Below are 11,824 nucleotides of genomic sequence, written 5' to 3'. Positions count from 1 at the left end.
TTCCTCATGTCTATTATGCAAGCAAAATAACATGATCTAAAGCATGCTGGCAACCTCACCCCACAGGCAACAGAAAAAAAAGGCTTCTTGTTCTGGGGTTGGTGTCTATTTTTCACATCTGAGCATGCTCATCTCTAGGACAACCAAGCTATCTCTTTCCTGAAATCACATATTTGGGTGGGCATTCAGGATGTTTATAACACATGTCTTTTTCTTTTAATTTTCCCAATGATGTCTCAAGCTGATCTCTTCCACAGCCCCCGCTTGCTGCCAAAATCAGTGGTGGAAAGTAACAAAGTGCATTTACTTGATTACTGTACTTAATTAATTTTTTTTTGTATCTTTAATTTACTTAAGTCATTTTTGGAGGCGGTACTTATAACTTTCACTCTACTACATCATAAAGTAAAAATATTGTTCTTTCTACTCTATTTCAAGGAAGCTGCTATTTCCTTGTTCCCTTTGGCTCAGCTTAGCTTTATAATCCACTGTTGCTTTTCCTTCCTTTAAATGCAATTTCAACATGCAGGATAGCAGCCCTTAGGTCTGAATTTGGACACCACTGTTTTAGAGATTTACATGACATTTTATAAATGTGAGAAACTCATGGCAGATATTGTTTGTAGTTTATACATTTCATTAAGGTGTTAGTTGTTACCATGTGGCCAAGTTGTTCAGTAGGATGAGTTTTCAAACCAGAGTTGTAGTTTCTGTGTGGTAATAGATTCAACCTTAAACCTCTATTCCCCTCTACACTCCTGTTATTTGAAAGTTGCAAGGTTATTTAAAGTTACTCTGAAAATTATACAGAAATGCACTGAAATTATTTTTTAGAACATTTTATTTGTATTTCTAAATACTGAAGTACTTATAAAATCATGTAAAAATCATCTTTTGAATACTTAAGTATTTTCAAAAGTTAGTACTTTAGTACTTTAAATTGAGTAGATGTTTGTACTTGTAGTTGAGTAAGATTTGACTATGAGTATCGATACTTTTTCTCAAGTACTACTCCTGAGATTATCACTAGTCCACCACTAGTGATAATCATTAACAACTTGGCAGCGGCTGATAACCAATCAGAAGCTTACAAAGCCATGACATCATGTGGGTGTCCAGAATTGTTTAAAGGCTGATAGTGGTTGTAAACAGCTCACTTTTAAACAAGAAGCAAAGATATGCGGCACACTTTGTTTGGGGTAACAAATCCAATGCAGCCTCAGTACTTTTCATAACGTTATTCTTATGGACTAGTATCCATCCTTCTTCCATTGAATCTCTCCTAGTTTAAAAATTAACTTCTGTTACACATTTTATGGAAACTTGAAGTCTAGGATTTTAAGTTAAAAATCTATCACCTTAATGAAGTCTAAATTAGAAATCCTTAATTAGACGGATTAATCCTTAATAAGACGGATTGGTGCAGCGTCTGCCGTGAAGCGGGCGCTGTACCGGTCCGTCGTGGTGAAGAGAGAACTGAGTCAAAAAGCGAAGCTCTCGATTTACCGGTCGATCTACGTTCCTACCCTCATCTATGGTCATGAACTCTGGGTCATGACCGAAAGAACGAGATCGCGGATACAAGCGGCCGAAATGGGTTTCCTCCGTAGGGTGGCTGGGCTCTCCCTTAGAGATAGGGTGAGAAGCTCGGTCATCCGGGAGGGACTCGGAGTAGAGCCGCTGCTCCTCCACGTCGAGAGGAGCCAGTTGAGGTGGCTTGGGCATCTGTTTAGGATGCCTCCTGGACGCCTCCCTGGTGAGGTGTTCCGGGCACGTCCCACCGGGGGGAGGCCCCGGGGAAGACCCAGGACACGCTGGAGAGACTATGTTTCTCGGCTGGCCTGGGAACGCCTTGGGGTTCCTCCTGAAGAGCTGGAAGAAGTGGCTGGGGAGAGGGAAGTCTGGGCCTCCCTTCTTAAGCTACTGCCCCCGCGACCCAACCCCGGATAAGCAGAGGAAGATGGATGGATAGATGGAAATCGTCTTTATTTTTTTGAATTTTCTTTCTTATTTGCGGGGTTAAAGCCATTGCATTCTGCTCTGCATTTAATCAGTGCATAAAAATTCAATTTTTGATATCCTTTTCTTTCCAGCTATTTTTGCATATTTTTGAAAAAATGCACATGCACAACTTTGTACCCACTCCCGAGAGAGATTAAACGCGTGCGAGAGCATGCACGAGCCCATTGCTCCTCATTCACGCTTTGTTTAAAAGTTCCTCATTGCATCGCTCATACAAGCTTACTTTCCAAAAGAAGATTTGCAATTTTTCCACTATGTCAGACTCACCACTGGTAAGTGAAAATGGGGACGAGCACGTAGGAGGGCCTTACATAAACATATCACCAGAATGATTGACAGTTAGGAGGACCATTTATTTTGATGATCCACTACACCTTTAAGCATTATGAGTACCTTTTCTAGTCCTTATCTGTAAATAATCAGTATACTTTTAAAGGTGAATTCAGCTGCCGATTGGTTTCCAGTACATCAACCAAATAAATTAGGAAATGATTTCTGCGATTGGAAAAAAGCCTTCCTAAGAATTTTGATGGTATTCTAATAATTCTGGTTTTATTTTCTGACCACCCTGGAGAGAAATATCAGCTGTGCTGCAGCCATCAACCAGTGTATTCTCATTATCAGTTCGTATGAAATCGTACGAAAAGTTATGCACCGTAATTTCGTATGTTTTGGACGTTTTTTTCGTCGTATGCGCATGCACATCTGAAGGACCATTCACGAATATAGAATATAAATTACAATTAGCCCTAACCCTGACCCTAACCCTAAGATATAAAACAGCAAGCAACATAGCTAGAGACATGAATAAGTGATGATTGCACTGTTTTTCCCAGTTTTACGTCCGTCTGCGGATCTGTTTTTTTTGTTCTGTCTGCCAGCGCATGCACACTGATGTGGTTTTTTTGAGGAAAAACGTCCAAAACGTAGGAAATAGTGTGCAGAACTTTTCGTACGATTTCATACGAACTGATAATGAGAATATGTTGCATCAACACCTTTGTTAATAGATGTTGGAGATCGGCCTATTTTCCAGTGTCCTGTTTCTCTGACTGTGACCGGCTGGATGTGCTCTCTTTATCCTCTGACATGGGAGCTGACTCAGAGCTCGTCTGCCTGGCTGTGTGTTTCCTGGATGGGGCCGCCTTTCACAGTTGCTTTTTGTATCTCTGCTTCTATTTCCTTGAACCCTCAGCAGATGGCTGCTCACACTGAGCCTGGTTCTGCTGGAGGTTTCTTCCTGTTAAAAGGGAGTTTTTCCTCTCCACTGTCGTTTCAAGCATGCTTAGTGTGAGGGATTGAATTTGAGTCAATGAGATGTTGCAATCAACTGGTTTTTCCTTAGATATCAAACTGAATCAATTTGACTGTATGAACTGGTGAACTTGAGATGACATGTGTTGTAAATGTGCGCTATATAAATAAACAGTATTGAAATTGAATTGATTCTGGTTTAATTCATAGAATTTTGACTGAAATCTCAGATTCTGTTTTTTTTTTTTTCTCACAGAATTTTGGCTGTAATCTCAGATTCTTGTTTAATGCTCAGAATTACCCTTAGCAAAAAGTAGTATACTTGAAGTAAATTCTATTAAGAATACTTAAGGATAAGTTTAGAAAGTATACCGAACAATGTACTTTTAGCGTACTTGAAGTATTACTAAAGTAATACTTCTTCAAACTAAATTAGGACATTTTTAAGTTTACTAAAGTATACTTAAAGTATACTTTAGTAAACAATAGTATAGTCAAGTACACTTGACTATACTATTGTTAAGTATATGAAATATAGTTTAGAATAAGTAAACTCTAAGTGCACCGCCTGATTTTAGGTATGAAATTAGTTCACTTTTAGTATACTTGAATAAACTACTTTTTGCTAAGGGTATGGCTGTAATCTCATACTGTATTCTAGTTTCATTCTCAGAATTATGGCTGTAATCTCAGATTCTGGTTTAATTCTCAGAATTATGACTGTTATCTCAGATTCTAGTTTAATTCTCACAATTTTGACTTTAATCTCAGATTCTGGTTTATTTCCTGGGATTATGACTGTAATCTAAGATTCTAGTTTAATTCTCTGAATTACGGCTGTTATCCTATGCTGGTTTAATTCTCAAAATTTTGACTTAAATCTCAGATTGTGGTTTATTTCCCAGAATTATGACTGTAATCTCAGATTCTAGTTTGATTCTCAGAATTTTGACTCAAATCTCAGATTCTGGTTTATTTCCCGGGATTTATGGCTGTAATCTCAGATGCTGGTTTAATTCTCAGAATTTTTTGACTTAAATCTCAGATTCTGGTTTATTTCCTGGGATTATGGCTGTAATCTCAGATTCTGGTTTATTTCCTGGGATTATGGCTGTAATCTCAGATTCTGGTTTAATTCTCTGAATTCTGACATTTTTCAAAGAATTTCATTTTTTATTTTTTAGTAATTTTCTCCTGTTCAATCGCTCCAATCGTTTTCAGTAACCCAGAGTACAGTGTCTATGAGCCTGGCCACCGCCTTCTTTGAGCTCCCTCCTCCTCCTCCTCCTCCTTTTCTCCGTCCTCCTCAGCAGCCTCTGCTGCAGCATCAGAACCCGGTGTCTCCTGGATGGATCCATGAAGAAAGACCCCCCCATCCCCTCCACACGGTCTGTCCCCTCCCGCACCACGATGATGGACCCCCAGCGATTAACAGCGTCGTTGTGATGATGATATTGGGTTATTTCAGCAATCAAATATGAATCATGCATTTGATATTTCTCGCCACTTCGCTTGTCTGCGTCCTCTCGCCTTGGCTCCATCCATCACTGGCTTCATCCGGTGCGTATTGCAACAGCCCGCTGCTGTATTTCTATTCATCTTTTAAATACACGTTTATTTATTTAATCTCCACGCGCACATCTATGGATACGCCCTATATATTCTTTAATCTTTCGGAAAAAAAATGTTTTTAACGGTCCGTCTTATCTTATGTTGGTTAATCTATCCCCCCTTCAGAAAACACAGGGAATTATTCAGTTTAATATGCGGCTCTCCAACGTGATGGTGCATGAAAAATAGCATGACAACAGCATCTTTTGTTCAGACACTTAAAAGCATCAGTGTCTATTCTGCTTCCCACCTATGGATCATCAGTAACAGAGTCTTAATTTGTGCATTGCTCATTCATTTTTGATGTTAGTCCATTCCTTGAAATAACATAGTTGTTTTAATGTGTTTTCAATCATCATATTTAAATGTAAATATATGGATCTAAGCTATTTAAAGAATAAGTGCATACCTTATTTAGTAGATGGCAGCTTTTATGCACTGTCAGTTAGATTTGTTATTTCTGTGAAAATCTAGTTACCCAACGAGTAGAGGACAAGGTTGAGAGGGGCACAGTGTCAGCAGTGCTGAAGCAACAGGCGACTGCAGCACCTGCTACAGACAACATAACACAGCATGCAGCAGAACACACCATCACCTACCCCTCACGGCTGATCTACTACCTGAATGAGGACTCAGAGAGCACCCACCATGACCTCAACACCCGAGCCAAGAACCAGGCCAAGGCTGACCAAGTAAGCCCGCTCCCAGGCAGGGATGGTGTTTAAACACTCACAAGGCTTTGAGGATTTATTTATTGCTCCAGTTTTATGCTTTTCTTCAAACTGTATTTAGCCTCAGGAATAGAACGTATCCTTCTTCCCAAAGTATGGGAGAAATTTGATATCTAATAACTGTATAGACCAGGATTAATATATTTTGTCTGTTTGGACATAAAAAAATTTTTTTTTCCTCATCTGCAGACCATCCATCTTGCCCAAGCCAGTTTCCAGTTAGAGGCGTTCGGGACCAGATTCGTTCTGGATCTAACATTGAACAAGTAAGAGAAAGTAACTCTTTGTGCCTTGTAGTTCCTTTACCTCTACTAGAGGGATGCTGTGTCATGTCCAGGTTAACAGACCTGCACAAAGTGGTGTTAATTGCATTGGTTTTAAGACCCTTGGTAAGTCTTCCATCTGCAGTAGGATGAAATGCAGAGTAACTCAGAGCAAAACTTGCAACCAAGGCTCCGAAAATGTTGTCATTTAACAAATGCAAAATAACACAGCAGCAACAAACTTAAAAACAATCTCTAGTGCATCTGTAGTGGCTTTTATATCTACTAATAATAACTTCTCAGAGACTCACGTTATTTCCCTTAGCTGCAGTAGATAACCATATTAGCATCTTCATTTTTGTTGTAATTTTTGCTAGTTGGTCCTGGATATGGCTACTCCCCGACAGGTCAATACCTCCATGATTTTATAACAACTCCTAAATTCAGTTCAAAATTCAAAAATACTTTGAAGTGGTTACTGACATGGGTTGAAGAGAGAGGAGGAGACGCTGCACAACTAATAATCTTCTTGCGGGAAAAATGAATAAAAAATTAAATATCTAAAGCCATTCCTATAGAAAAGTCAGGCAGTGTCAGAGTACTCACCTAACCCTTTGTGTCAGAAGCTCACTCTTACACGTTTTCTTCTCAGTATGTTCTACATAGGGAAATTTTTTTTTCTTGGCCCATCTCAAACCTAGCTCTAAGCTTCGGACTCAATGACCAATGCAGAGACTGACCCCCCCGCAGAACCACTGTGACCTCCTTAATGGGAGACGCATTACGTGCAACATAAAAAAAGTCTTTAATTATTCAGCATTTAAAACTAAGAATATGCTGAAGGCATCAAGTTAGTAGTAAAGACCCAGGAAAGGGAGTATTGTTAGTGCTGCTGGAGGTAAGCATGGCAGCACAGATCCACAAAAATGCTGTTTAACTTTAAAATGCCGTGCACACCAAAATGCTTTTGAATAAAATGGTGGAGTGTACTTTTTAACATGCTTGAGCAAATGTTGACTGAAAAACATTAAAAAAAAGAACGATATGTTGTAATTATTTTAGAGACAAGAATTGGTTTATCTTAACTAAAGAATAGTAGATGGTCATATAATTAGTGATTGGTAGTTAATACATTCTATGTGCAATGTGAGGGTTAGGATGGATTTAGTATTAATTGATTGATTAATGCAGCATAAGATGGAAATACTGTGATTAAAGAAGATGTGATTTAAATTAGCAGGATGCTGGTTCTTCAACTGACAGTTTGCAGACATGTTAAAATGACATAGGGTGAAACAGATCTAAATTCTTTCCAGGAATTCAGTATTAAAGGTATGCCTAAGAAGTCCTAATGGGGTTTAAATCACTGTTGTGATTTTGTATGTTGTAATTGAATTGCTTCGTCTAATATTTATATAAAACAACAGTAATTATTGGTTTTTAATTCCTTTATCATTCATATTCAGAAGAAGGGTGTCAATTTAAATTCAGTTGATAATTTGCTTTCTTACTGTAATGTTAAACAACATAAATCCTAAGATTATGAATGTAGTGTGTCAAGTTTCTCTGAAATACCATGAAAGTTGTTATAATAGTATGAATTAATTATAACAGTATTAATATTAATAGCCACTCTGGTTAATGGATCTGAAAGAAAGAAAGAAAGAAAGAAAGAAAGAAAGAAAGAAAGAAAGAAAGAAAGAAAGAAAGAAAGAAAGAAAGAAAGAAAGAAAGAAAGAAAGACCCACTAATTTGTGTCATAAACATAAACTTAATATAGTTTCAAGAAAGAATATAATCAGAAAAAAAACAAAAATGAAACACAACCAGAAATGATTACACATGTAACTGTGTAATAAAAGTCTGGTTATACATATTTTGAACCGCGCTTTTTAACCAGATCAATTCATTACCAATTTTTAAAAAAGTGCACCAGTAATATATTACCATATATATGTCCAAAAATATAAGGTAAAAAAAAAGGAAAAGGCAATAAGAGTAACATTTAGTTCTCATTTATATTTATGATCAATGATTAAGGTGTTAAATTAGCAGATTAATTATCTTAAAAAGATATTGTGACTATTTTTTGTATTTTCTCTTTAAGGTAATGGGTTATGAAGCGGGGATACCCTCTGCAGGATAAAGACCACTAAAGATACTAAAGAAAATAAAACAAACTTCTACTAACTCTGCGCTATCTATATTTGGTTCAATGGCCTCACAAGCGGCTTAAAATTAATGCTAAAGCTGGTATATAAGTGAATACTATGGAGGTCTACTGAAGTATTTTTGGGGTATAGGAGCCCAAAGAATTTTGAAGCGAAAGCATTAAGAACAATCATCAACTTTAGAACTTAAACCTATGCAGAAACTGATTAGTTTTACTTTTCCAGTGCGGCTGATATCCCTTCCTATGTTTGGTCAACAGCCATAAAATAAGTAAAGCCAGTTTCTACCCGTGTACCCAAAAGTATAGATGTGATTTATCAGAGCAATGTGAGCACATGTAGTCTGAACTCTGTTTACACAACTTCTCTTATTTACTTCAGTACAACAAGATATTTTCTGTGTTCTTCCCAGTGTTGTTGGTTGGAATGATAACAATAGCATAGGCTGTACTGAGGTTAGATGGTGGGAAAGGGCCTTTTCAAAGAAGCCAGTAAAATGAATTCTTTGAACTCGGGTTTGGATTGAAAATATGCAAATAAACCTTCTTGAAAGAACTTTGATTTCTCATCTCATACCTTATATTTGATGTCACCAGAGGCATTTTGTAAAGGAAAGATTTTTTTTCATATGTGTGCAGATTGTGTCATCGATTTCCAACATAATAAGGAAAGAATAGAAAAAGTGATAATTTCTCATTGTTCTATGAAGAGTTTGGCTGATTTTACAGCAAAAAAATGCATTAGAAAAAATAACATATTTGTCAGAAATGACAAAGTGCAGAATTCTGCAGTTTTCTGCAGCAGTGTAAGAAATCTGCCTGAGTTTGTGTTTTTTTTATTTTGGGTCAGAAACTGAAAAGTATAAATGCGGCTTTGCTTTCTAGCGTAAGTATGGTCTGTAATAAAATTATCAACTTATTTTTCAGGAAATGTTGTGTGACATCAAGTAACCCACCAGTGGGAAGTGTGACCTTGATAACCAGCTGTTTGTGTGTTGTTTTATTTCTGAGATGGCCCTTTTTTGGTTTGTGAACAGCGGCTTGAATTCTTTGCTGTGTGTTATAGCTGTAATGGTACTAAGCTAAATATAGCTGGATCTGCAAAGTGCTAGAGTTTGCTGTTTTTTACCTGCTCATCTCTTGGTGCATCTAGGATAAAAATCTGGGGGGAATTTAATTTAGACTAATTAGTTTCAGAGGAACACAATCTTGTTTACCTAGAGGGGTTCCACATCTGAGGATGTGCAGGATGTGAGTGTCTGTGACCTTTCTATAGAACATCCTCTTAATTTAGAGACAGATTCCACTGTTGCAGGAAATGTATTGCAGTATTATGTGCTGCAGGAGAGCTTGATGATTTTATCAGGCGGCTGACGTGAGAACCTTGTGTAGTTTCTTGGACCTTCCTTTCTGGCTTTTCCCTGCTGCTGCATCATAGCACTCTGTTCACTGAGGGACCTCCGAGTAGGACTCCCCTTTTCTACATTCTATTTGCACAAATCAAGCAGACATGCTCCTCAAGGTGCCCATGTTCCTGCACTCAGTCCCTTCACGCTCAACACACACAGGCAAACACCAAGACACTGTCCGTGGCCCACTCGTCTCGCCTTGCTTCATCTGCTGAGCTAAAAATAGCTCCTGCACTGAGGAATACCTCAGAGATAGCGCTCCTGTCCTGACTTTTCTCTACGCAAAGATGCAGTTCATGCTCTCATACTGCTTAGCTTCAGTCAAACATGTCAGAGCTTTTCCTTTTTCATGTGACATCTACATAACTTGGATGGGGATGTTGCTGATTTGCAAGGTTTAATCCAGGTGAAAGAATATGACACACACGCAAAAACCCACCCAAAAAAATGCAGTTATGACAAAAACTGCAGTCTTTTGAAGTCAGCTAACTGATAGAGTGCGTGTATCAGTGAGAGATGCTGACTCAGACAGCAGCAACTGACAGCAGGGCTGTTGTGTTCAAGGTGAAATCCAGAGCCCGGTGATCACTTTTCGATTTCGGTTTTGTTTCTATCTCTCATTGTGTTTTACTGGTTTCTGTTGGATACAGTTTAGCTTGTTTTCAGTTTCTGACCTTTTTTGTTGTTGTTCGTTGCTTGTGTTGTGCAGGGCAGAGTTAAACCATGAATCATACGCCTCCACCCTTTTAAAATGGAAAGGTTTGAGTAGCCTATTGCTCAGGTTCCAACAGCAGCCACAACATGTGAGCTAGAGAAAGCATAAAGACAAATGTTTCTACAGGGACTGAGTCACATTTTCCTGATTTAAGGGAACATGTAGGTTTAGAGTGGTTAGTAACTTACCCGCAGTAGATAATTCTTTATTTAGGTTTATCTATTGGATGAAACTAAGATTAACACAGTCCTTATAGTTAAAAAATCAAATAAAAAAATACTAGTTTATGTGAACATTATTCTGTGAACTCTGCATCCCAGGAGATGAAGGTTGGATATTTTACATAACCAATTATATTCCTGTGGGAAACATGAACCAGGGGCTAAACATGCAAAAAGAATCTGATCAAAGCAGCTGCATAAATAACTATAAAGACTTAAAGAAAACTAGATTTGATCCTTTTAACTTGATGCTGTTTTTATGATTCTACACTGCCTAGCTTTTATAATTGGTTCCTACTCTGACTGGAAAGGCTGTAAATGTTTTGATCACAATATGTATTTCACACAGGAATTTGCACTGGTAATAAGTAACTACCTGGTATGAATTAATGTTAAATAATTAGTCAAATCTGTTGGGCTCTTTTTGGCATCAAGACAATTATTCTTAATGCCACATTGCCAGACATGACACTGTAGAAAAAAGGAAAAAAAAGGAATTAGGCAATATATAAAGCAATGACCTTATCGAGGTTTGAGTTATCGGAAATAATAGCTATTATTGTTTTACGATGAGTACCAGAAAGGATAAGACCAAACCAAGACTCTACAGCCAGTCTAAAATTGGTTTCTAAAAGCCGTTTATTAGAAACACTTAGAGTAAACACAAAATCACCCTTACATTTTCTGGTTATTTGAACCCAAATTTATAAATATAGTTACATTTCTATGCGAAAAGAACTGAAAACAGAACACATAAAGCATAACATTGTTATTCAACTTTTGGAGGGCCTTTTTTTTAACTTTATATAAATCTTTTTTTTTATTGGTAAGGCTTTGCATGACTCATTCCTACTTCTTGTTTTAACCTCCTACCCCTTTTTCCTTTTTCATCTATTTCTGTCTTCGAACTCAAACATGACAACCCTTCAAGAGTTTATAAAATAGTTCCAACATAAAACAGTATTACGGTACATTTTTTTTTTAGATTGGAATTTAGACACGTAGAAGAAGAAGAAGAAGAAGAAGTGTGTTTTTTGGTCTTGCTTTTGTCCCTGGGGTTAACTTATCTGAATTTATAATAAGATAGTTTCAAATACAATTTTTTTCTTGTTAAAAAGAAAATCTAATTTATAACATTTTCTAATTCAAGTATTTCTTTTGAACAGTGACTTACTGTCTTCGGATTATGTTGAGATCCACTACGAAAATGGAAAACCTGTCCAGTCAAAGGTAATCGTCCTCTTCTTTAAGCCTTCTCTGATCCTGCTTACAAATCACTCACAGACCAGACTAAGATTGTGAAAGAAAGATCTTTGCTGTGTCTAAAAATGGAAAAAGAGGTACTGAAAAAAAAATATGTCAGTGCTGATGTAAGCAGAGATGTTTTTAGTATTTTTTTTTTTGACATTTTAGTAAACAGAGCCAGAT

General features: G+C 37.3%; 1 protein-coding gene across 5 annotated transcripts in view; it reads left to right on the top strand.

Annotated features, from left to right (window-relative positions):
• The first annotated feature begins 4,592 nt into the window (after positions 1-4,592).
• adam23 (ADAM metallopeptidase domain 23) overlaps positions 4,593-11,824 on the top strand; it is a 30,840-nt gene continuing 23,608 nt past the window's right edge. For 3 of the 5 annotated variants that reach the window (XM_015370484.1, XM_015370481.1, XM_015370480.1), the window contains exons 1-4: positions 4,594-4,836; positions 5,362-5,579; positions 5,808-5,884; positions 11,563-11,626. In XM_015370484.1, coding sequence (XP_015225970.1) covers positions 4,761-4,836; positions 5,362-5,579; positions 5,808-5,884; positions 11,563-11,626 — 435 coding nt within the window. In that variant the 5' untranslated portion in view covers positions 4,594-4,760. Of the gene's footprint in view, positions 4,837-5,361; positions 5,580-5,807; positions 5,885-11,562; positions 11,627-11,824 lie in introns of all 5 variants that reach the window. The other 2 variants (XM_015370482.1, XM_015370483.1) reach the window with 1 other exon arrangement.

The sequence above is a fragment of the Cyprinodon variegatus genome, unplaced genomic scaffold (assembly GCF_000732505.1).
Source record: "Cyprinodon variegatus isolate N-32 unplaced genomic scaffold, C_variegatus-1.0 Scaffold46, whole genome shotgun sequence".
Taxonomy (NCBI): Eukaryota; Metazoa; Chordata; class Actinopteri; order Cyprinodontiformes; family Cyprinodontidae; genus Cyprinodon; species Cyprinodon variegatus.
The sequence above is the reverse complement of the archived record's forward strand: the minus strand, read 5'-3'. Positions and strand labels throughout refer to the sequence as shown.